We start from the raw sequence: 27,056 nt of genomic DNA on the forward strand, positions 1-27,056 counted from the left end.
GTCTAAAGTACCAACTGAGGGCGACAGGGCACAGCAGCAGTGAAATCATATTTAGCATGGGGATGGAAGAAAATTCAACTATACCATTTTTATTCCCTTAGCTGCTAATATGAGGCTCAATGAAAAAACAAAAATGTGTATTTGTTGAATTCAATAACCATTTATCCTGAACTTGGCCAGGGGAAAAAAAAAGAAAAAAAAAAGAAATTGACAGACAACCTTTTGTTATCCTTTAGGATAATTGTCTTTGGGCTGCTCATCAATAAAATGCCTCAAAATTAATGAGAAGTAAAATGAACTCTCTAGAGAAAATTCATACTCGTTTAAATAACTCCCTAAACCACTCAACTCAAGTGGAGAAAAAAGGCAAAAGGCACAAAGACATGAACACAAAACAACCACTTGGTTGATCCAGTGTGCCTCAAGAATAGCAAAGATGCTCTGGATGCGAGAAAGGACCAAAAAAAAGATAAATTCTAGAAATGTAACCATCTGGAAAGTTCCAGGATAACCACAAATATCTTTTACTCCAGTGAATTGTGTTTTTGCTCTGAAGATCAGTTCATCTGGGGGAAAGGAGTGATTCTTGTGGGTAAGAGCACAGAGACATCCCTCTCATCATAGAAGCTAAGGCAAACTTTTTCTGCCTTGACAATTATCTGAGATTTTTCAGATAATATCCATTGTATTAATGGTAATGCAGTTCAGGAAAAATGATCAGAGATTAGCTTTCAAGCCATGAGTTGAGTTCACTATGTGAAAATCTAAGGGGAAGAAATAGAATCCGATTTAAGGCTCAATTTTTAATTTGCTTATCTGAGCAAATTAAAAAATGAATTCATATTCCAATGTATTTTATGAATATTACAGACCTTTGCTTAAAGTATATTTCTTTGGAAATGCTCTTACCTAGGTGTATTCATCAATTAATAGCCCAAAACAAAACAATCTGATAGGATGATTATGATATGATAATAATTCAGAGACTAGTTACGTCAAACTAACCTTAAATACATAGGGTAGTCTATTTCTCCAGCCTGCTGTTCTCTCTTGGAATCTCAATATCATATTCAGTCTATTTGCTATACCTCTTAGAGTCATATCAATTGCAAATTTGACAAGTCTGCAATCTGTCCTTCCATGTCAGTCACCGATAAAAATATTAAACAGAATAAATCCCTCAATCGAGCTCTCTGCCAAGCTACTAGAAATACGGACTTTTATCGCTACTTAAATCAATACCCAATTATTTAATGTTGCTTCTTACTAACTTTAACTTCTCCATATTATTCCACAAGTTTCTGATGAGAGGCCAAGTGCCTTGCATAAATCCAGACGAAATTTAGTAGGGATTAAAAATAATCCCTGCATTTGGGTCAAAAATTCTAATGCACTTTTGAAAACATAGCCGCAAACTTGTTCACAGTAGAGCAACTAGGATGATGAATGAAATCAGAACTATGTCGTATGTAGAACAGAAATAGGGATTTGCAGAGAAGAAGACACTGAATTTTTTTTGATAGGTTTTTTTTTTTTCTCTAATGTATAAATGGCTTTCATATGAAAAAGAAGGTGTTCGTCTTCATTGCTAAGGTGGCAAATTCAAACTTCCACAGAGGTCTGGCAGGCAATGTGAGTGAGGGAGGACAGCCTTACTCTTCCTTTTCCTCCTTTGATAGAGACAGAAGCACAAGAAATAATGCCTTTCCTCTTAACTCTCCTGTAAAAAGACACTGTGTAAACTCAATAGCCCATGGCAGAGGATCCCTGGGCTCAGTTTAGGGGCAACATGGAGTGGTGGGAACTGTGACTAACTGGGGTATTCTGCGCGGATTAAAAGCAGGGGCAGCCGTTTCCTAATGCCAGCTAATTGTTGTCAGGGGAGATGTTATCTATGCACTCCCAATATTCGTACAGTTAACAGCTTTTTCAAAAGTAATCAGAAATCTGGGTTTTTATGTTAATTCTCGTGATTTTTAAATCTGGGCAATAAATTCAGAGTTTAAAAAGAAAACAAAAAACTTTGCCAGTCAACACTGGGGAAGCCCAACAAAACCAAGCTTCTAGTTACTGTAGGATTCCCAGAGGTGAGACCAGGACCGATGATTTGCAGATACAGGGAATCAGGTAGGAGGTGAGTGGAGAGAAGCACTTGCTGCTCCCGGGAGTTGCCCTGCTTTCCCTCCAGATCACCAGCTCTGGGTGGAGTGACCTCCTGCTGGTCACGACGGAAGGCAGCCTTATCTGAAACTGCACTGATTGAATTTTAATACCCAGTCTCACTCTGAGAGGCTATGGTTCCAAATAAAACTTTCCCTGGGGGTTCAGAGAAAGGAATCTATGGCTGCAAGGTTCTTGATAGTGTTTGTTGGAGAGGTAGGATGTAATCTCAGCTTTGCAAAACAATAACCATTTGGACACAGAAGACTTGGGAGGGAATTCCTAACTGATAAAAGAGGAGGCACAAAAGAATTAAGGTAGAAATGAGGATAGCCTGAAACGCAGATGGCAATGAGAAGATTCTAAGGGAAGTGGATTGCTTATGTCGCTTACACCTAGGGTCACAAACTGGCCCCCTCCAGCTAGGCTTGGCTATCACAATGCTTAAAATTAAAATTGAACCGAAAGTACTTTTGGAGGGCATGCATCCTCCACTTAGTCACTGGCCCCACCACTTTCTGTTGTCTTGTGTCCTGGACCATCACAAATTCGTATTACCTGCTTTGTTCACAAACTCCTTAGAGCTGTATTATCATTAATACAAAGGCAAATTTTTTTGATTTTATGTGAATATATTTTCCTGAGTCAAGTTCATGATGCATACATCCAATACGTCTTAAACATTCTTATATGGTTAGGAATTTGGAACTTCGAAAATGATCTGAATGAATTGGCCAAAGATTTCAACTTTCAATCAACTGTTCTGGCATCCGAGACACACACATTTCTAGGGTTTCACTCTTATAATTTAAAATCAGGTTTTTGCTGTCACACAAATACGCGTGCTTGTATAAGCCTTTTACAACCATCCTCCCATTGGATTCTCACCAAATCCCTATTCATTCATTCATTCAACAGAGGCCTACTAACTACAGATGGCCAACTATCCTGCCAGTTGTAGGTGCTCAGAATGTAGCAATAAACACAACTTAAAACCTCTACTAAGTAAGCAGGTAAGGCACTTTTTTTCCCATTAAAAATGCATTTACTACAGAAGTAAAACAGAAATATGCCCTCTGTATTGAAGATTAAGGCAATGCAGAAGTGTACAGAGCAAAATGTGAAAGCCACTCCCTTACGTTTATATGCATTTATATACAAATGTCATTTTTGCATAAATGCTATTATACAATATGCACTTTTCAGAAACATTGTTTTGTAACTAAAAATGTTGGTTTTTCCATGTCTTCTACTTTTTATAGGCTCCAAAGTCTTCCCTAGTTTGTATGTAGTACTATATATATATATATATATATATATATATATATATATATATATATATTTAATCCTTATTGGAGAATAATTGCTTTACAATGTTGTGTTAGTTTCTGCTATATAACAAAGTGAATCAGCTATACATATACATATATCCCCATATCCCCTCCCTCTTGAGCCTCCCTCCCACCCTCCCTATCCCCCCCCCCTAGGTGGTCACAGAGCACTGAGCTGATCTCCCTGTGCTATGCAGCTGCTTCCCACTAGCTATCTGTTTTACATTTGGTAGTGTATGTATGTCAATGCTGTATATAGTACAATATATTTAATCTCTTCCTTATCAAGAGACATTTTGGGCTGTTTACATGTTTGTTGTCGTTATACTGATGACTATATAGGTATCTTTGTCTGCATAAGGAAATATTTCTTGAGGTATATTACTAGAAGCAGCTTAACTGAGTACATTTAAAATGTTCAGTGATACTGACAAAAATGTGTATAAGAACACCTGATTCTCCTCATTCTTGCCAACACTGAACTGAACGTGACAAAACTCTTTAAATCTTGCTAATCAGATGGATGTAAAATGTCTCATTTGAATTTGTATTTTCTCCATTTGTAAATAAACATCATTTTACTTGGCTATATACGTGTGTGTGTGTGTGTGTGTGTGTGTGTATACACACATACAGAGATCTACAAATTATTTTTTCATATTTTTATTCAACTTTGTATTGAAATTTTTTCATATTGATTTGTAGGTGTTCTTTGTGTATTTAAAATATTAAGACTGTAAAGATGTTGCAAATATTTTCTTCTAGTCTGTTATTTGTCTCCTATTTATGCTATTTACTTTTAAAAATTTGTGTACAAATTGGTTAATTTTTAAGTTTTGAGTGGTTTTTTTTTTTTTTTTTTTGAGTGTTATTTAGGAAGACCATCAACATTCCAAAATTATAGAAATAGCTCCTGGTATTTTTATAGTTATTTCTTAACATTTTGTTCTGTAACCCCCCTAGAGTTTCTTTTTTAGGAATAATATGAATTAGGCATTTAACTTTGTCTCCCAAAGGAATAGCCCATTGACCCACACTATTTATTAAAACACCTAATCTGTTGCCTTTATATTGGAAGAACAATTTGGCTTGGGTTTCACATTCTGTCCCTCAGAAGTAAAAATGTGCTGCCTTTCCATCTTCTGAAATTGAATGTCACTTGGGCCTTGGTCAAGTCCCAGGCCAACCTGATTATTCCCGCTTTTGTAAGTGACTTGGATTTTCTGCTTAGATGTCCTCATAATTCTTTCTTTAAACTTGAAATTCAATAACTTTGCCAGATTGTCTCATCGTGTTGATGATTCCAAATGAAATTTTCCTGGCATCTGGTGGGTCCTTTAAGTCTTTCCATCCACTTATTACATCATTTCAGGAGAATATTGTTTTATTATGTTTTAAAATAATTTCCATGTGCTTTCTTCTTCAAAGATACTCAACTATCTGCCATCCACTTCTACCGTATTCCATATAGTTATTACTATAACTTTGTTCTTTTCTACTTTGCTTCATGTTATTTCCTCAAATCTATCTTCTATGTCCCTACCAGTGCTTTCAGAGAAGTTCATTCTATTTTTGTTGCTTCTAAAGTCTTTTTTATCTCTTAAGTGATTTTATTTATCTCTCCAACTTTTCTCTTGAGCTCTGCTGGCACAGTTTTAATCTCCCTTGATTTTTTTATGTCTCTTCTGTGAAATCTTTAATGATATATCTATATCTATCTATATCTACATCTAGAGAGAGAGAGAGAGAAAATTCACGCTGTCCTTCATAATAATGGAGAATTCTTTGTCTAAACTTTTCTTTAATACTTTGGTAAATTTGTTTGGGGGATTGTGGGCTCTTCTTTGGCTTAAGTTAAAAAAAAATATTTTGCAGTTTTGATGAACATGTCCCACTCCCTCCTTTTTGATTATTACTCATCTTTAAAAGAGACTGGCTACTTATTAAATAATAGTATAGTGCAGGGATACAGGGAAATGGGTGGAATAGAGTTGAGTAAGCGGAAGCCAATTGCAGTTCTAATTTGGATTTTGTTCTGGTTATCTATCATTGCAAAACAAACCACCCCAGAACTTAGGGTTTAAAACAACAAATCAGTTGCTTCATTTACAAATCTGCAAATTGGGCGGAGCTCAGCAGGTTCACCTCATTTCTGCTGCATGTGGTATCAGTGGGGCAGCTCTAAACAGGTTGAAGGATCCGCTTCAAGGATGGACCACCCAAAGGTCTGGGAAGTCAAGCTGGCTGTCATTCTCTCCCCAGGTGTCATTCTCTCCCCAGCCTCTCCCCAGAGAGGCTTGACTTCACAGTAAGGTCGCTGCGTTCCAATGGGGAGTGTCACAAGGAACAGGAAGTGGAAGCTGCTAGTTTCTTAAGGCCTGGGCCTGGAAACTGGCACAGCATCCCTTCCTCTGCATTTTATAGATTTACGGGGGCAAGGGGAGGGAATATAGACTTCACCTCCCCATGGGAGGACTGTCAAAGAATTTGGGAGTCATGTTTGAAAAACTGCCCCAAGTTGTCGGTCTCAAGCATTTGTTGCTAAATCTGTTTTCTTTCTTTTGGGAACACATCTTTTTGCAGTCCATGGCATTCAAATTGAGTGCCATAGAGAAAAGATCCATAAGTTACAGATAAAGTATGTTTTGGTTTCGAAATTTTTGCCTCCCTCCCTCCTGCCCGCCCCCATGCAAACAGCCTCCTGCAATGCCCTAGCTGGGAAACTAGAGTGTAGGTCAGCATGATTTCTACTCATCTTGGCATTTTGAAGGGTCAGATTATTTTCCTCCATTTCTTCCTTGGCCCATCCAGCCTGATCTTATCTGTGCTCTAAACAACAGAATGTTAGCTAGGCCTGTCAGTGATGTGATATGCTGTCAAATCTGAGAGGAATTGACCTGGCTCAGCATCTTTCCATCTCTTGTTCAAGATTTCACATTATTTGGCAGCAATACTTCATACGTAAATATTTCATAGTTTGTGGTTTGGAGCTGTGACTGTTTCTATGTTTCATTTGCTATGAAAATTTCCTATTTTTCAATGTTTTTAATAATTTTAGTTTGTTTTGAGGGCGTCTAGTAGAATAAATATCTTATCCTCCTGTTTTAAGCAGAAGCTCCATGTGAACTTTAGAATCACCTTAAAAAAATCTGTTGGGATTTGAGGAGGCAGATTATTCTGAAGGTACAGATTACTTGAGGGAAGGGCTGACTATTTTACAATATTGAATCTTCCCATCGTATTTCGTAGTAGGGCTCCTCATTTATTGAGATTGTCTTTTTTGTCCTTCGCTAAAGTTAAGACTTTTCTTCTCGCATATCTTATAGGTTTATTATTTAGGGCTATTCTAATTATTTTAGATTTTAAAATGTTATCGTGAACAAAATAATTTTCCCATGACATTTTATCATCAGTTGTTACTGAAGTCTAGAAAAGCTATTGATTTTTGTGCATCAGTCTTCTGTCCAGCCAGATTTCTGAGCTCTCTAAATTTTTCCATTTGAGTCGGTTGTATTTTTAAGTAGACAATCATATCAGCTCATCTATTAAGTATTTAATTTTAATATTTTAAATTTGTATGATTTTACTTTTAAAATTTCAGCTTATCCCTGTCTTCAGGATATAGTCTTTTACCCCATCTTAGTAAATAATTATACATGTTTTGGGCTTTGGTTTTCTAGAGTTTTGTTTTCCCACGACACTGATCTTATTGCTTTCATAATCTGTATCTTCAGTGCAATCTCACTTCTAAAATCCCAACAGATTTTTATATTTTAAATTGGGATAGATGTGTATACTGAGGCTGCATCTTAATGAAATTAGAAAGCAAACTTGCAGAAACTGACTGACTTGCTCAATGGGATAAAGCTAGTAAATGATAGAGTCATCATCCAGACTCCCAGTCCAGCCTTCGCTTCTTCGTGGAAAAAGTAAAACACACAATCCACACATGAGGTGTGTTCTAAGATTAAAATTCTTCCACCAAAACTTTTACCAGAACTCCTAATAAAACGAAATTGAATGCATACGTGTGTATATTTTTTATTTTTCATAACTTATTCTTATAAACATGCTGATGAAAAGGCTAAAAGCAGACTGCTGTTAGAACAATAGGCAATGTCTAAAAATCTAAATGTTCAATAGTCACATAATGAAAAATTAACTCTGCTTTGAAGATATTCTGATGTCCATAAAAACAAAGTAGGCAGATGAGGGTGGGGATGGGGTTAAAGATAAAAAAGGATAAACCTCCAAATATATTGGGGTCAGGATTTAATGTAACGGCATCAGGGATAGCATACTCAATCAATGGCATTAGATCAAAGTTGACAATTTAGCTGTCATTCTGGAAATAAGCTAATTGGCACAGGCTCCAGAATTTGACTTTCATATACTGAGTTGAATTAAGTACCTTTAGAAAAATCAGATGGAATTACATAACGATTCTGACACTATAGGATAATGCCAGCAAGCATGTGGTCTGGATTTTATGTGTTTCACTTCATAAAAGAATTCACTGGGCACTCACTCCACTATCTTTTGAAATGAGAAACTCTTGATGTTAACCCATGAAGAGCAACGTAAATACTGGAAGAATTTATTCCTTTTCCCTTCAACACTGCCTGTCATTCTGGCAATGAAAAAAAATGATGTATTTGAGGACCCCCGGGACAGGAAAATTGATAAGAGCTCCCAACTTCTTTTCCATACACAACCGATCTTTTAAAGCTATTAACACAGGAGCTGGGCATTCAAAGACAGTTCATTTATCATCTAATAGCAGGCCAGGGTATCAGCCATTATGGTCATGTTCTGAAAAATGGGTCCTGAGTTCACCCACTATAGCTGAACAGCTGCTTCTTCCCAAAGTTTTAATCAGATTCCCAGAGCATTACATGCCCCAGGAATGCAGAGCCCACATAAAATCTTCAATAAGCCTGCCATGTAAATTCATTATGGAGCCCAAATAACATGAACAGATTATATTCTCCAGGCCAAGAGAGAGCTTTTAATTTAGACTAAAATTATGATCGCATACTGATTTGACCCCTTGTTCTCTGGAAATGTTTTTCTTGGGAAAAAACTCAGAATTGATCACCTAAAATAAAAGGCATTTTCTTGGTTGTTCAGAATGAGAAGTCAAGCTTAAACACATTGGAAAGAAATATGCTTTAGGACAAAAAAAAAATCTTAACCCAGAGCTCCTGAAATATAAAGTTCTGTCTTTTTTTGTTTAGATACACTTCCCTCTCTCTGACATGAGAGCCATAGCTTTCTACAGATTCTAAAAAGAAGTTTATGACCTCCTCTCCAAAAGTTTAATGTGTAGTGTTTTAGATCTTGTTATGAACAGAAGCTAGTTTGGCAATGTTGGAAATCTTATCTCACGTGAAGCCAAAGCCATGATTGGTTCTTCTCATAGATGTCCCTGATACCTAGTTATGAACTATCCTCCATCACTAGGCCACTGTCTTGTGAATGTATGTCACTGGTCACAACACAGAGAAGGAGAGACAATCACTATTAATTCCCCTACCAGGTATTAAAGGACATTAAACAGAGACAAAGGCATTCATGTGTAGTGACAAAAGTGCAATGTATCAATCAGAAGAAGGACGGACTAGTCATAGAAGAATTAAGAATCACAGAATCAAACACTGCAACTGACCATCCCAGGTTTATCTAGTGGGGAGAGAGCAAGGTTTAGTTATCCTAACAAATGTAGAATAGTTTTAAATGTCTTAAACGTTGGTATGGATTTGGGGAGTGGTTGCCATTGCCTACCACTTCAAAATTCCAAGTTCTGTTGGGAAAAAAATACCTTTTGTGTGAAAGATGCAGATAAGCATCTGATTCATCAATCTACCCTTCTTCTGTCCCCATGCTGAGCATACAACCCTTTGGATATTATTTGTTTTTATATGCAGGTCAGCCCACAGGAAATACTGCCTTTATCATGTGATCTTTGGGGTACTTGAAATCCTGGTGACAGTAATTTCCTGTGGTGAATTAATAAAGTGGATGCTGATTATGATTCAGCTTCCTAAGTAGCTTGACTACAGAAGGAAAACGAGCTGATCATGCTAGCATGGAGAGTCTGGTCCATGGGTCAGTAACTTCTTGGTGTTTATTATATCAGCTCCCTGGTGTCCACCTCTGCCTCATGCATACTTGGCTTAGTGCAAATCATTCTCTTAGTACATGGCTGGTCATGCCAGGCCTGAACAAGAGAACATCACCAGGTTCTCCAGTGTAGAGAGAGCGCCAAAATTTCAAACAGGGGCTAAAATAAATAAGGCACTACTATGATTTGGTGACAATGTACATCAAAAGACAGAACTACCTCTTTCAACTCTCTCTCAAGACTGGCTTTTTGCCTAAAACATTAGCTCACAGTCATCTGTGCACATAAAGAACAATTTTTAAAAGAATCTCCATCACACAGCATATCGAGAACTGGTGTGGTAGAAAACGTCCCCTGCTTTCCACCCATGGAAGTAACCTCTTCTCAGGAATTGGCAAGAAGTGAATAGATGAATTCCTAGTGTGGATCATAAATCTGACAGTAAGAGAACATGAAGAAATCAGAACAGAGAGTAAGCAAAAGTAGGAAGACAATGAGAAAGATGAAGGACAGCCTCCAGAGAGAACATGACGAGTCCCACACTTGAGACACTAGAGGTACAAAGGATACAGCCTATAATCTTCAACAGAAAAGTGGAGGGATCCCAGGGAAGATACTTTACCAGCTTCCTCATGTATAGAAATACCTCGTAGAGTTTGAAATTATTAAAGACTATCTAAAGTTTCAGAGCAAGTATAAATTGATTGCAGCATTTCTAAACCAAACTGAAAAAGATTATTTGTTGTCAGACTCTTGCACCATTTTGAGAAACATTTCGACAAATACGGCTACTTGAGTGAAAATTGGATTGCTTTAAAACAGCTCTTTTGCTGTATCTCCACTTCTTCTGCATACCATCCATCATCTCTCAGTTCACTATCATTCAATGTTCACTATCTCTGAATATCGTAGTGGATAATATAGTGCTTGTTTCTTCCATAATTTACCCCTCCCCATTAATCATCATTATTGTCATCACAGTCATTGCTTATTAGATTTATGATTGTTTCACCAATATCTTTGCTCACCACTCCTCATCTCCCAAGTCTTTGTGAGTTCAGTTTCTTATTTCTATAATTGATTATCTATGAGTGGTAAACTCTATTTACCTGAAAATGTCTTTATTTCATTCTTTCCCTTGAATAGTATTTTAGTTGAATTTAGAACCTCGTTTGTAGGTTATTTTCCCTCATAACTTTGTACATATTATTCTACTGTCCAAATTGTTTTCCACTGTAAGTAATTCATCTTTCCTCTCTGGTTAATTTTAAGATTTCCACTCTGTCTTTGATGATCTCATATTTCATTATAATATATTTGGCTGTGGGTTAGTTTTAATTTTTCCAGCTCTGGACATACTATGATGTTTCAGTTTTTCTCTTCAACTCTGGAAAATTATCATCCATTATCTCTTCAAATATTGCCACAGATTAATTCTGCTCTGCATTCTGGGTCATTTGCAAACTTTACTTCTGTTTAACCAGCTGCATTTAATAGGACATTTATCTCATCCGTTTAGTTTTTAATGTCGATATCTGCATTATTCTTTCCTAACTTGTTTTCTGTTCCTCCATTTATCTCTTTAGTCATTTTAATATACTTATTTTATAACATATCTCAAGATTTTATAATTTTTGTTTAGTTCCTTAGGGTGCTTGTTCTTCTGATTTACTTTTATCTTCTGACTTTTCTTCACCGTGGAGTTATTTCCTTTTGTGGCTTGTAAATTTTTATTGTGAATTTACTTTCAGGAAGGGTTTTTTTTTTTTTTTCTGTGGGATTTCCATGTGTCTGGGTTGAGATGGTATCACTTCAGAGAAGTTTAGCATATTTAGAAATAAGGAAAGGGAAATAATGCTGGGGCAGATGTTTCAACAGTCCTAAAATCTTTTAATCTTAATTCATTGGCTTGTATTTCCTACACACAACTTCCCAGGCCAGGGATTCTGATGCAAAATCCAGATAAATGACAAGTTTCCTCAACATTTTTTAAGGCTGATGGACAGAGTCTGTGACGGAGGGACCACTTTGAGAATCCAGGCTTTATTCAAAGAGCTTTGCTCAAGTTTATTATCATGAGTGAGTCTACAAGAGAAAGCGCTCTGATTTCCACATGGAAGTGGGACTCCAGCTCCAAAACCTCTGAGTTTATATCCTATACAAAATCATGTGGCTACTGACAGTGGTATCTTCCCACTCTTGCCTTGTACACCTGGGGAATTTCCTTTTCTCTCCTTCAAATCAATTCTACATTTAGCAAAGATTTTTTGCCTTTTTAGATAAAACTTTTTTTTAACATCTTTATTGGAGTATAATTGTTCTACAATGGTGTGTTAGTTTCTGCTGTATAACAAAGTGAATCAGCTATACATATACATATATCCCCAAATCTCCTCCCTGTTGCGTCTCCCTCCCACCCTCCCTATCCCATCCCTCTAGGTGGTCACAAAGCACCGAGCTGATCTCCCTATGCTATGTGGCTGCTTCCCACTAGCTATCGATTTTACATTTGGTAGTGTACACATGTCCTAGAGAAATGGAAATAAAACAAAAATAGATAGATAAAGCATTTTTTAAAGTTTGTAAATGCATAGGGCCTATGTGCTTCATTTCAATTCATTATGTTCTGAACATTCCATTATTGTGAAATATGGTAGTTGTTGTTCTGGGATTAAACTTGACTTCCAATCACTTTCTTCTAATAAAAGATTCCATGCCACTGGCCACAAGGATGGGGATATCATTCAGATCTGGCCGATCACCATGTTTAATTTCCATAGAGTACTATGTGATTGGCCTAGAGGTGATCTACTGATACAAGCAGAGCCAATAGGAGTCCTTCTCTATGGCTGATATGCAAATATTGGGAGAATTAAGTGTTATTTTGAACTAGAACAATATAAGCCTGGAGATGCCATAGGTCACTCTCTCCTACTTCGTAGTCATCTATCTGTGCAGTCATCTGTCTGTACTAGGAAAGAATGACACTAGCACTCAGAGGGAATCAGAGCCAAGAAAGAAAAAGAAAGAGTAGACAACCACATTTGAATCCTTAAATCCTGGCATGCCCAGAGTCAGCCCAACTCGTGTTAAATAGGCCAGTGAATTCGTTTTGCTTAAGGTAACTTGAATTGGGTTTCTGGCACTTACATCTGACTTATACACCAATAAATTAAAGTATAAATGGAATTGAGATAAGAAACCATCAATATGGATTTCTTTTTTATTCTTTTTTTAAAAATTTTAATTTATTTATTTATTAAGTTTATTTATTGATTTATTTATTTTTTGGCTGCGTTGGGTCTTCATTGCTGCGCACAGGCTTTTCCCTAGTTGTGGCGAATGGGGGCTACTCTTCATTGTGGTGCACGGGCTTCTCATTGCAGTAGCTTCCCTGTTGTGGAGCACGGGCTCTAGGCATGCGGGCTTCAGTAGTTGTGGCTCGTGGGGTCTAGAGCACAGGCTCAGTAGTTGTGGTGCATGGGCTTAGTTGCTCCGTAGCATGTGGGATCTTCCCCGAGCAGGGCTCGAACCCGTGTCCCCTGCATTGGCAGGCGGATTTTTAACCACTGCGCCACCGGGGAAGTCCCAACATGGATTTCTTTTATTTATTTATTTTTGGCAGTTCAGTCTGTAGTGTGTGGTTTGAAATGAAGCAAAGCAAGTTCTGAGTTCCCGAGAAGCAGTGAGTAAACGTCAGATCTACTCTGAGAGGCAAGGGATTGGAGTCACAGGATAAAGTCAATGTCAATTCCCAGTAATCTGAACAGGGACATGAAAAGATAGGGTAGGGGAGATGCCAGAGTCATAGCCAGGAAACAGGAACCAGGGATCAGGAACAAGGAAAAGCAAACAAGGCCGCAGCAGCAGGCAGGGGTGTGGGCAGCAAACGCTGGGCGTTCTGAGCTATGCTGGAGGTCAGCTGAGCTTTGCCTCCCAGTAGCTTCTTAAAGATGCCAGGACGCTGTCCCAGTCCTGCTAGGTGGTGCCACCTGGTGTCCAAAAAATGAAGTTGGCTTGGATTGACTGTTAGGGCAAGGAGTCCTTAAGCAGAAAGGACCATAATTCTTTTTTTTTTTCTAATTATGTATCCCAGCAGTATCTAGACAGGCATCAAAATAAATGTATTTTATGCTGATTATCAGTTTCCAAGGCAAATATCAAAGTGACTTACCCTCAGAAAGATGTGTCAAGATATAAGAAATTTGTTTTTAAGTTAAGCAGATTCATGAGAAATATTATACTTTCCAGTGGTAATAACAGTTTTGGTTCATTCTCATCAAAAGAAGACATCTCCTTATCACCTCTATGTTTACAGCTACGGGTAAAATGGGAGAAGTAGCGCTAGTGAGGATAACTAATAAGGCGTTTCATATATTTAGAAGAAGCAGTATGAAGAATATTAAACATCCATCCTCTGGAATGTATTTTAATAAGAGGATTAGTAAAATGTCCCCACCTGTGTTTGAAAGGTTGAGAAACTTCCAGATAATTAGCTGCATGTCATGGTGGATGGAGAAAAGTATGTCTTTCGTTCAAGGAGCTTGTAATCTACTTAGAGATGATGGTACCAAGAGAAATAATAGATTTCCTTAACGAAATATGTTCAGAACCAATCCCTACATAGCTATTTTCTGGGATAATTTATAGAGCAAGTTTTTGTTGCACATATTAAAATCCTGCTTTAGCTATCGTTTGCCTCGTTTCGGTGAGGAGCTGTTGAGAGTAGGGATGAGTGACTGTGCCCATCCATCTACATTACCAACACTCAGCATAGAGTCTGGCACATACAGGTCCTCAGTACATTTTTGTCAAATGGCTGGATGACATCTCAAGGTTCCTGTTAGTCACATGGTACTTGGAGTCTCACAGCCATCCCATTAATTTCCATGTTAAATTTCCCTTAAGATGCATGGACTATAAGAAATGTGGTCTTTCAAAATGTCACTCATTTTGAAGTGCCAAGCATTCACCAGTATCACACTTGAAATGACATTTTCTAGTAAGAGCCTCTAAGCAGCATAATACTCTTATTTGAAATGAGAAAATGGTGTCCATTTCTCCATCTCTTTCAATAATCTATATTAAATTTCCTTGTAAGCATTTGCTTAACAGAAAATAAAGGCACCTAGTACGTGTTTATTATCATCCAGGAGCCAGCTGTTTAATGAGGTTCTTATTTTATCTCTAAGAAAATCTGGAGGCATTTGTATACTGTGGAATTATTTTACAAGAAGATGTTTCAGTACGATACTGGCAATATTTCAGTTTCGCAGATAAATGGCTGAGAACTAATCATCATCCTCTTTCTCATCTTTCATGGGTGGAAAAAAATTTCAAACTTAAACCTCTGTAGAATCTGCATTTAAATGAAGATTGCCAATTATCAAGCATGTTAATGGGGGATTCTTTGGACCAGAGTCGATCATAAGTAGTTTAATCTATTTCCAATACATATATACAAGTAAACAGAAGAAATTAAAAATCACCTGTGATCCCACCTAACACTCTGATTTTGTATATAAATAATAATGTGTTCTAATTATACACCCACATGCCTACACACACATGAATTTGGCTGTGATTTTTTTAAACCAAAATAGATCTTAGAGTATACAACATTTAACATTTTTCCTATTTTCTTAAAAAATATATTGTGAGTATCTTTTAACATCAACACTCCTTTTCTATCATTTTTCAAATGTCTGCGTAGGATTTCATGATCTTAATATATTATAATTTACTCAACCAACTAGTAACATTTATGGTTTTATTTCTTCCGATGGCTGCCCCGTGGCTCTAAATAATATGTATATACTTCCATTTCTTGATCTATCAACTCCACACATACATATTGATTTCTTACTGTGAGAGATGTGACATTTTAGGTAACTTAGCCCTGCCTTTCTCTCTCTCCTCCTCCAATTAACTTCCACAAGTAGTATCAATTTTGGTTGTGAGTACCTGTGTAACTTTAAGTAATATACTTCAACCTCTAGTTCTTTAGACAGTGTACCTTAACTAAGTGGTTCATTCTTAATGGGGGAAATCACATGTAAAAATGGTTATTCTCTCTATTCCTTGGATCGTAAAATGCCATATTTATGAAGGAATGCTTCACTAGAAGCAGGTCTACCTTTAGTCATAACAATGAAACCAGAGAGATCTGTGTAAGTACAATGAAAGATACTGATATACGTGACTATATAAATTATAATAAGTATATATATTTATAAGCATAGATTATGTAGATTATATAGATTATAGAGCCTTTCCAAACATATTGCTTTATTTATTGCCCAGAATAATTTTGTAATGTATACAGAACAACTATTCTTACATATTATAGGTAAGGAAACAAGCATGAAGAGTTTATGGCCATTTGAAGTCACTGTCGTGGTCTTTTAGGTTCTGTTCTGTTTTGTTTTGGTTCTGACCAGCATCCACTTTTCCTTTTCTGTGGCAGTATTACTCTGAGCAAGAATCCCATCTTTCCCCAGTCTCAGTTCATGTGCTTCCAAGTAAAACCAATTACTGCCCTGAATTTATGAACAATGTGACTTAGACCTGAGACAGTAAATGAAGCACATTTCCCTGGCCACAAGTGGGTCTGGAATAGCGTCAGAATCTATAAGGTGTACTAAGATTTATGTTGGGAATAATGGGACAAAGATTCTTGCTCTAACCTCCTGAAGAAAGATGCAGCCCTGGGACTCGCTGGCAACTATCTAGTGACCGGGTGAGGGAGATAACCCGGAAGAAGCTGAGCGAGGTGAGAGTTCAGCTCATTTCACTGGATCCTTTCCTGAGCCATTTCTACTCCTGCTGTTCAGTTACATCAGCCAACACAGACTCCCCTTGTGTTCACTCCAGTTTGGGTGGATTTCATGTCAACTGTAATAATTGTACAGTTAATTCGTGACAATCCTGACACCACCACTTTTGACTTCAACCTAGGGCTCTTTCTACCCTACCATGGTGCCTCTGAAAGTAATGTCTTTGTTCAGGATTCAAAAACACACACCTTTCAAGATGTCTTCATTATATCTTTTGCCTGCCTTCACAGTCTATTACACAATCTTTAGAAGTGCAAATCCTTCACATGGAATTCATTCATGAACAAATACACACACATATTTGGGTATGACATTCCCTATATACTTGAAATAATAGCATGGATCAGAGAAAAGCTAATTTCAAAACTTTTTTGTTAAATAAAGTTACTTTTATCTTAAGATAATTCTGGATCATTTTAAGCCTTAGGGACACCACCTACCACATGCCGCTGTGTACAAGAGTTATGGTCATCAAATTCAATGATAAATTAGTTGTCTGAAATTCAGAGCACATTTAACCTAAGAAAAAGTATTATAATTAGTTCGCTTCTTAGATTAGCACAGAAAAGCTGATTTAATCTAAAATGTGGCTAAATTACTTTGTATTTGAATGAGGAATACTAGAGCACATTACTGTCAAAAAACTAACAATAAAACTTTTTTAAATACTAAGAGGATGGTTCTTAAGCAAGGAGATTTGCTTGTAGAAGATGGAAAGACAAATGAAAGTGTGTGGCTGTTCCAAAGAGGCTCCAGAGTCATTGCCAAGGCCATAGGGGCTGATGATTTAGGTCATTTACTGTACTTGATTTCACATCAAAATGTGTCTTTTCCTTTCCATGGTACAATAAAAGCTCTACCTCTATTCTTGAACTTCAAAACCACACGAAGATGGAACTGAGAAAGGGAAAATACAAAGGAGGTTTTCACTGTCTCTTTTAATGTACGTTTCAAGTGCAAAGTCTCCATCTTCAGAAAGTTACTATCTAGAAAAGCAAATATACGTGTAAAGTCAAGATTTCATGGCTGAGCTAGCAAGGAATCGGTGGGGGCACATACGGAGGTGGATGAGGGACTTTAGCATGTGAGCTAGTGGTCCCCAGAGGAGGAGACTGAGGTACATGGTGAAAGACTTGATGGGGCAGAAGCAGGACCTGGGAAGAGAGAGCTTTGCGCCTGTGAAGAAAGGCATGAGGCTACAAGCCAGAGAGATGTGTCTGGCTACTATGTGAAGTTAGAGTGAAGGAAGAGAAAAATGGAGAGACAAATGTTTGAACTCCTGGTCTGAAAGTCATGGAAAACTGTTAAATAGGGTTCTTCCATGGGAACTAGAAGATAGTTGGAAGATAGTTGGGGATGCAGCATTAAAGGAGAGGGAATGTGTGTGTAAGTAGATGTATAAAAAGAGATTGTCACATCGCACAGGGAGATCAGCTCGGTGCTTTGTGACCACCTAGAGGGGTGGGATAGGGAGGGTGGGAGGGAGACATAAGAGGGAGGAGATATATGCATACGTATAGCTGATTCACTTTGTTATACAGCAGAGCTAACACAACAATGTAAAACAATTATACTCCAATAAAGATGTTAAAAAAAAAAAAAGAGATTGTCATACGTGCTGCAAACTAAGTTTAAGAAGCAAGTGAGAAAAGTGAAGAGTGAAACACAGGGAGGATTGTGTAAGGTGAAAGAAGAAGTGGTCAACAGACGGCACAGGGGGACAGAGAGCTAGACCCAGGGTAACCTAGTTACAGGAGGCCCTCCGTATTCGCGGGTTCCTCATCGAACAATCCGAGGTTTAGTGAGTTGACTCAGCAGACATGGGGCCCACGGATAGAGAGGGCTGACTGTACTATGCCATTTCATATAAGGGACTTGAGTACCTGTGGATTTTGGTATCCACAGGGGGCCTGGAACCCATTCCCTGTGGATACAGAGGGACAGCTGTACATTAACGCTAAGTAGAGCTCCTGGAAGAGGCTGGTGGAGTTCAAATGCACCAGGTGGAAGCACGAGCTTGCAGGTTTGAATGTGTGGAAGTTTCCGTGCCAAGTATTCCTAATTTAGAATTATCTTTAAAGTTGAAACTCACTGTGGTCACTCTGCACAATACCTGAAATGCCAAAGCTGGGAAGCACAAGATTTCAGCTAGACTGGCAAGTGTCTGGTGCCTAGAAAGGAAAGGATCTTGCCATGGTGGGAAACACATTTTATTAAGACATGCAACGCACGGATAGGGGAGTAGAAGAGGCGCTACCAGTAATAACCACATGTTGACCTGGGGAGATCTTAAATGGACTGTTTCAAATGCCCCCCAGGCTTGTGCTCAACAGTGTCAACATTCATCCTTGGAGTCTGCATTTTGAATGGAAAACTACTGTGCACGGTAGTGCTGAAAGTAGAAAGGCCAAACCTTTCCTTGGCTGTAGCTGCATGATTCTTTCCCAAGGCTCATTTGTGCTTTAGTCGTTTTGCTTTGCTTGGCCTTTTTACAACATGGCAGCTCAGGAAGTGAAGATGAGGGACTCAGCAGATTTTTAAAAATTTTTCCTCCAAATGTTCCTTTAATACTAGTATATCTTGGACAAAGATCCCTGATGTTTTAATTAATTGTTCTTGGTGTTTCTTTAAAAGCATCCTTTGGCATTTGTGAATCTGCCATGGCTTTTGCTCTTAATTTGCACTCACTGGTATTTTCCTTTAATGCAGGAGAGGCACTTCTCAGTAGCCAGGTAAAATATAAGTTTTTTTTGGAGACTCTTTCTTGAAAGTTGCTGAATTCAGTGGTAACTTTAGGGTGGCAGCCTTAAGAAATGTCAGCTGGCAGAAAAAAAGAATAGTGCTGCCCTGTTGTTTCCTACTCCCCTCTGGGCGATCTGACTTTTAAAAATCCTTTGTTACTTTGCAATACATTTTCAAATGCATTTGAAGTAATTAAAACCCTGAATTGAATCTTGTTGTCACATTTAATTATTAGATAGCTACCTTCCTCGAGGGTATCTGACTGCTGCCCAAAATGTTGGTCTTAATCTAAAACCAAGAAGAGACCTCTGACATAGTGAGAGCCACCAAAGTGTCATTTATTAAATATAAATGGTAAGCATCTAAAGGGGAAAAGATGAAGGGAAAATTACATTAACTCTTAGCAGACAAAGTTCCATCATTTTGACTTGTCACGTGATGATTTTAAAATGTGTGTGTTTCTATAATGTGTTACATTTGTACTGATAAATAAAGAATATTCTGACGCTCAACGTCTACCTCCAATTTGCCAAAATTAGTATAAATACAACGGTTTCTATTAGTCTATTATCTGGAAAGTGACTTAAGGAAAAAAATTAAATGATATTGATTTGAAATGAAGAAAGCTTATTTATGTGCATTTTAGGAAGCCTAAGTGAATCAGCTAAAATACATACACCGAGAAAAAAAATGTTACCCTTTGAGTAGTATCTTGTAATAAGCTGGAAACATGAAGCTTATTAAGGTGTTAGAAATTAAGTGGCTAATGAAATGTTCCTACTCTTGGCACTCTTCTGTGATAATAATTCCTTAAAAGTTAGAAATTGACTGTATCTCTGTGACATAACAGAAAAGACACTATTAAAGCCACTAGGAATTATCACCAAGTAGAAGCATATTTTACATGGTCAAAGAAGCACAGGCCAAGTTCTGGTACTTACTATGTAAGGACTATGGCAACTGCATCATTCAACACACTCTCCCCAAACAAGAGTGTGTACAGGTCGGGGTCGACATGCAGTTCATGGAAAATGGCCAACACCGTCACTAGGGAAGACACACAGATATGCAGAGTTAGCTGGGATGTAGCCAGGGACTTGTCCTTGGTTGTGGTCACCTGTATAAAGCACTCATTAAATGTTCATCTTCTCAAATCCATCACTATACACGCACCGAACCTTTAATCAAAAAACGATCTGACTGTTCACTTCCCTGCTTAGAGATTTCTCTGGGCTCGCTCCTCCCTGCTTACAAGAGAAAGTCTGAGCTCCTTGGTACGAGTCTTCTATAATCTTCATGCTCTTTACCTTCCAGTGTCTCTTCCTGCACCACTCCCACCCCCTAACCACCCTTTGCTGCCTCCCTCAAGCCACAAGGAACTTGCCATAATTTCCCAAACTCGTGTCATTTTTTAATTACCCTGGCATTTTGATTCACTTTACCAGAGCAGCTATTTGTTTCCCATCTAAGTGCTACTGTTCCCCTCCTTCCTTAAATACATAAACACAGACACACACAGACACACACACATGCACACACACACACACACACACACTTCTTGCTCCCCAAAAAAACCAAACCAAACCAAAACAAAAAACCTTTATTCAATCTTTAAAAGCCTTTCAAATTTCCCCTCCACCCCCTGATCCCTCAGCAAAGACCTGGGTCACTCCTGTTTGATGCATGAACGACTAAGTGAATGAATGAATGAATGTTGTTGCAGCGACTTATTCCTGTGAAGGGAGAGGTAGTCGGCACCTGGCTCTCATTCTCTCGAGATCACACTCTTCTATAAAGATGGACTCAGTGTTCCTAAAAGCAAGACCTAAGGATTCATTTTTGGCAGCCTGCTGCATGGCTACTATATACCTCATATCTGTATGGAGCCTTTGGGAGTACACCAGGGCAGTAAATAATCACACACTGATTAGCTGTGGTCATCAAAACTATTCAGTGTCTTGATACTTGAAGCAGTCATGCAAAGTGTGAACAGCAATCATTAGGAAAATGATCCATTGAGTTGATTGCCAAAGGGGAAAAGAGGGTGGTTGAAAATGACACTGACGGTAAATTTTTAAGGCAGAGTGGGCATTTTCATTTCTGCTCTTTCTTTTCCTATTTCATGGGCCGTGAGGTTAGTAACTGTGTTGTATAAAAGAGTGCTGGGGGGAGAAAAAGCTGAGTGGGACTGTTTTGTAAGTAGAATCAAGAAGTTTGGCACTTGTCCTGCTATAATGGAAGGGTTTTAGTCAGACAATGACACAATCTGATTTAAACTTTGGAAATTAAGTTCAGGCAGCAGGGCAGAGGGCAGAATGGACGTGTGGCTAGAAGCTTTCCCAAACGTTCTGGCAAGAGATGAGTTGTACCAAGACAGGAAGAGTCCTAGGTTCAGTCTCCCAAATTCTTGCACATCCTGCTCTGCCCTGAACATCCCCCACCCTGGGTTCTGATAGGTCAGTGGCCACCGTGCTTTGCATTGTACTTACTCGTTGGTTCTCATCTTCCCTCTGTGTCACTAGCCCTTAGCACGGTGCTAGAATATAGTAAGCCTTTAGTGAGTGAATGAATAAAAGATAACGTCAGGGAGGATAGAGCAGAGGGGACAATACCCACAAGATATTTGGGACGGAGAATTGGTGGGTCTTGGTGCTTGAGAGACAGCAAGGAGTGATCAGTTGGTAGATGGGCTGCATAAGAGAAATTAGTTTGTAAACAGGGGCATTTTATAAGTTTGGTTTTTTTTTTTTTTTTTTTTTTTTTTTCAGTACGCGGGCCTCTCACTGTTGTGGCCTCTCCCGTTGTGGAGCACAGGCTCCGGACGCGCAGGCTCAGTGGCCATGGCTCATGGGCCCATCTGCCCCACGGCATGTGGGATCTTCCCAGACCGAGGCACGAACCCGTGTCCCCTGCATCTAGAGGCGGACTCTCAACCACTGCGCCACCAGGGAAGCCCGTAAGTTTGGTATTTGACATGTTGACTTAAATAGCCAGGTAGAATTTCCAAAGGAGATTTCAATAAGAAAGCTGGAAATAAAAGGCTGTAAGCCGAGTTGGACAGAGTTAAAGCAGAAGAAAGATTTTAAGTGTTATAAGCATGTAGATGGAACATAAAGCCACAGGAGTGGCTGAGATTGCCTGGGCAAAGTATATAGAAAGAGAAGAGAGTTCATGAGAGATCCTTGGGGAACACTTACAGCTAAGGGGTATGTGGAGAAAAAGAAGCATGAAACATACGCGTGGGATATTTGCCAAACCTGACCCTAAGCATGAACAAGTTGGCTGAAAACCATATTCATCATGCATAGAGTTTTATTTACTAAAAATTATCCTAGGGAAAGGAGAATTGAATTCAACAACTAGCTCTGAGGTAAAGAGACAACACATATAAAATGTCATGAATTGGCATGACAATTAGCCGGCTCCCATTTTACTAGGCATAGAGTCAATTTCATTATTCTAGCTGAGTAGATCCTTAATCACGATAGGCAGAACGGCAGAGATGTCCTCTCTACTAGCATGTAGCTGTTCACATTTGCCACCACCCTTAACCTTTGCAGGCGGTCGTAGAAGCGGCTAACAATTACCTCTGCTAAGTAACCTCTGTCTACTGCTAGGATAGTCAAGACCCTGCATCTAATCAAAACAAAGAGACTTCCATTGGGGGTTTTAATTAGCAACATTTTCCTTTTGCTAGGTTTTTGTGGAATAAAAGTAATTTTTAAATTAGAAAATTCTACCATGGAAGCTCTATTGAATATTGGATGTTGTTTTATTGTGATTGTTGATTTTCCAAGCTTTGAAGATGACTCCCAGACACACAGGTTTCCTAGGCTCACAAATAGGGATGTAAGGCCCAGGGTTTCTTTCCCCACATCCCCAGTTACGAAGTCCACCCTGGGCTGGGATGGACTCTGCACTTTTCCAGTGAGAGCTCTGGGCCTTAGAAGGGAAAGGCTCTTAATTGAATATCCAGTTTTGTTCAAAACTGTTCTGACATTCCCACAATTCCTTTTTTGTTGTTGTTGTGGTACGCGGGCCTCTCACTGTTGTGGCCTCTCCCGTTGCGGAGCACAGGCTCCGGACGCGCAGGCTCAGCGGCCATGGCTCACGGGCCCAGCCGCTCCGCGGCATGTGGGATCTGCCCGGACCAGGGCACGAACCCGTGTCCCCTGCATCGGCAGGCGGACTCTCAACCACTGAGCCACCAGGGAAGCCCCCACAATTCCTTTTGCACAAAGAACTGAACTCCACTTCATAAACGTTATCCCACACAAGAGAGAAAGCTATTAGTCTGTGCATTCCTATTTACCCTGTGAAGAAATGGAACGGCTTGGAAACAGAGCCAGGCAGTGTGTCCTACAAGAGGAAGTATTTGCTGGGACCACAAATGAGTTGAATAGGTGAGTCAGGAAATTAGCCGCCCACTCTCGCTGCTAAGCTTAGAGCTTTTAAAAAAACACGTTTAATTAGCTCGTTGGCAGGGCTCAATCTCACACACAATGTCCAAGACTCTGTGTCACCTTCCCAGGAGAGAATCTCTTGGAACAGCTGTGGACATGCTCACACAAGCTCTGCCCACGTGTTGCTGCGTTTGTAAGGACAACCTAGGTCCGAGGCTGGGCTGAAAAGCAATGCATAGTTAGATGAGCCTTCTTGTGACAGTATGAGGAGAATATTCTAGACCCCATGTGGATAAGAAGGGGAGAAGACACAATCCAATTTCTTAAGCCTCTGATTTTATCAGGGGATTCAGTCATATTTGCCTTTGTCATGCTGTAGTTGCACCCATCGCTTAGTGATGGGTTGGAAGCTCCGCTTGGGGCTCAGGAGCCCTCCCCAACACATCCCCTTTCTACTTGACTTTTTAGCTGGAGAAATATCCGCTTTGTCTCCCAAATTGGTAGTAAGGAATACAAGCACACATAACTTTATGCCCAAACACACACACACACACACACACACACACATAACTACCCCCAGGTAAGAGCAGCGGATGGTTGAGAAATGTCACTGACTCACTGAGAAAATAGTTTCAGAAATCAAACAGCGAGGGGTCTTGGGGGAATGAATGAGGCAGTGGAGTGGACGGCACTTCTGAGAAGCTGGTGATCAAGTGAAGCCTATGGAGCAGAAAGCCAAGAGAGGCTTTCTCTTCAATTTCTAAATTACAGGTTGAGCAGAATAAGCGGATAAAGAAGTTGAAGAGAGAGGAAAAAGAGGGGAACCCCTTTAAAGCATTGAAACTATTATTTTCTCATCTCAAGTGTAATAACCATACCTGGAGATAAAAATTCAGATAATGACTGGCTGACCCCATCAGTACCTCAGTGTGTTGACTCTTAAATGATGTTTTGCTTTTTTTTTTTTTTTTTTACTGCTAGCTTTTGAACTGACCTCTTTCCTAATGCTCTTTCAGTCACTTTTAAGTCTTCAGGGTGATTTAGTGACAGTCCCTTCCCTAGAATCTCCATTAGCAGCTCTCTGACCCATATTTTCTTGGTGTTTTACAAGGAATTTAAATTTCAAATGATATGGGTCTATGGACAACATCACACAGTAGTTCCTACCCCTGTTGCTCTAAGTCATCACTGAGCCTTGTCAAAATGCTGGCTTTCCCTGGAGAGTGCTCTCTGTGGTTTTCTGTGCAAATCAGTATGTGTGACACTTGTCCCTGACACATGGAGAATCAAAAATGTCTCTGGCCTGTGCAGCTGAACCATGTCAGGCCTGACAGGTGGAGAACCCTGGTAGTCTCATAAATAAGGTAGCATTTTTGCATTTCCACAAGTGATTATTTGGGGAAATGTGGGATTTCTTGTTACTCATGTGATTCCTATAGAAGAAATTCTCCTGTAACTCTTCCCACTTTTCTGAAATATTATACAGAGTGAGATTTCAAGGAGAGGCTTCCAAAAAAGTTGAGGTATCCTAGTACAGGCTCGAATACTGGAATTATTTTGAGCCTAAACCTTCTCAGTGAAGCCTTGGCAGCAGAATCAGTGCATGTACTGATTTGGCCGGTCAAGCTTTGCTAATCATATCCTAGAATTACAACTAGAAAACCTAACCCTTCTGAAATAAGTCAGAGAAACTATGCCAGATCTAGAAAGCTAACCACTAGATTTACTTCTTTGAGGTTATTCTAAATCAGAAGGTACACAAATCATCATGGATGATTTAACCCTAAAACGCTGCAATTTTATTTTGGCCATCAATAGGATATGCTATTTTGGTACCGAGTTAGTAGTGGAGAAACTACCATAGGCAAGCACACTATTGAGGCCCTCTTCACCAGGGATCCTTGGGAGAAACAAGCCCGAATGCCCCAAGGCAATGGTTTCAAAGTATGGTCCAGGGTCCTTTGGGAGTTCCTGAGACCTATCCAGGAAGATTCCCCAAGGTCAAAACCATTTTCAGATTAATATGACAATGTCACTTGAGTTTTTCCTTCTTATTATGTCATCTGTGTACAGTGGAATTTTCCAGAAGCTATATGATGTGTGCGAGTGCAACTGAATGCAGAAACAGATGTGAGAATCCAGCTGTCTTCTACTACACCACATATTAAGGAGATTTGAAAAGATGTAGAACAATGTCCCTCTTCTCAGTAAATTTTTTTGTTTTGGAAATAAATTTATTTTTATAAAAATATGTCATTTAGCTTATAAATGGTTTATGATGGCTATTTTAAATAGATCAATGAAAATATGTTAAAAAATTTAAAGTTCTAACATGGTAAGAATTGATAGATGTAACACCCATAAACAAAAAGCTCCTTGAGGTCTTTCCTAATTTTGAAGAATTGTAAAGTGGTTGTGACACCAAAAAGTTTGAGAACCATTGTCCAAAGACACTTGTTGTATGTAATGAATTAATTTACATCCTCTGCACTCAGAATGATACTGGCTAAGCATCATCTTTGAGAGAAATGAGAAAATAGTTGCTCAAATCATTTTCTGTAGAATTTAGCTCTCTTGGATTCCTGTTGAGAAAGCCACCCTAGATCTTAGTATCTTTTGCCACACCATAACCAGCTGGCATATAGGTAGAGGATTTCTAAAACTCCCACATGAGGAAAATTATTCTTTTCATATTAATTCCACTGGCGCATTTCTGGAATCACAGTTCTGTCGTGAGTGTTTCTGTTTGTTTAAGTCCGTTTTTGGAATGTAAGTGCTTTGTGGACAGAGATTATTTCTTCAATATATGAATAATAAAAACACTGACGATCCTACATCCTTTCCTCGACTTCAAACATGGCTGAATGTTATTCCAGAAGAATCTACTTCCTCTTTTGCTTTAAAACCAGGAGTACAGTCCTTAGCAGTTACTGAGAATATAAAAAGGTAATCAGAAGATCACAAGGTTTGGTATTAAGAAAAAAAAGATATTTAAAGATTAGGAAGGGAGAAACCTGAGAATAAATACAGGGGTCGGGGGGATGTTTCCCAGATTCCATATTTGGGAACTTATGGGCTGAAATCTGTTGGCACTTTAGCTGGTGCTTTAAAAAATTTTCCCAAAGGTACCTGCAACAGAAATATTCTAAACTTAACATTAGCACGGGACATAAACATTTAAAATAAGGCCCAGTTTTCTCACCAATGGGGTTTAATGAGCCATGGTGCAGTTTAATGGGGAATCTCTGCAGTATGCTCAATATCTGAGTGAAGATGACTCACCCTGTCATCAACAAGCGTTCTCCAATCAGGATTACGACAAGCATTTTGCCATTTTAAAAATGAACACAGTAGGCAAGGGTTTGCCTACAAATCATGAAATAAATTCAGAGAAAAGCTCAGTGGAGCCATAAGGCAGACAAAGCTTGGATGGGTCATCAATGGAAGGTAAAAATATCAC

At 38.9% G+C, this 27,056-nt stretch overlaps 1 protein-coding gene across 3 annotated transcripts in view; it reads right to left on the reverse strand.

Annotated features, from left to right (window-relative positions):
- Window positions 1–27,056, reverse strand: part of SLC9A9 (solute carrier family 9 member A9) — a 537,427-nt gene that overhangs the window by 330,287 nt on the left and 180,084 nt on the right. For all 3 annotated transcript variants that reach the window (XR_003429705.1, XR_003429706.1, XM_027091611.1), the window contains exon 6: window positions 20,135–20,240. Coding sequence is in view for 1 of the 3 variants with exons in the window: in XM_027091611.1 (XP_026947412.1) it covers window positions 20,135–20,240 (106 nt within the window). In the remaining 2 variants the exon portion in view is untranslated. The remainder of the gene's footprint in view (window positions 1–20,134; window positions 20,241–27,056) is intronic.

Source organism: Aethalodelphis obliquidens, unplaced genomic scaffold (genome assembly GCF_003676395.1).
Source record: "Aethalodelphis obliquidens isolate GAN/ISIS:26980383/991018 unplaced genomic scaffold, ASM367639v1 scaffold72, whole genome shotgun sequence".
Classification (NCBI taxonomy): domain Eukaryota; kingdom Metazoa; phylum Chordata; class Mammalia; order Artiodactyla; family Delphinidae; genus Aethalodelphis; species Aethalodelphis obliquidens.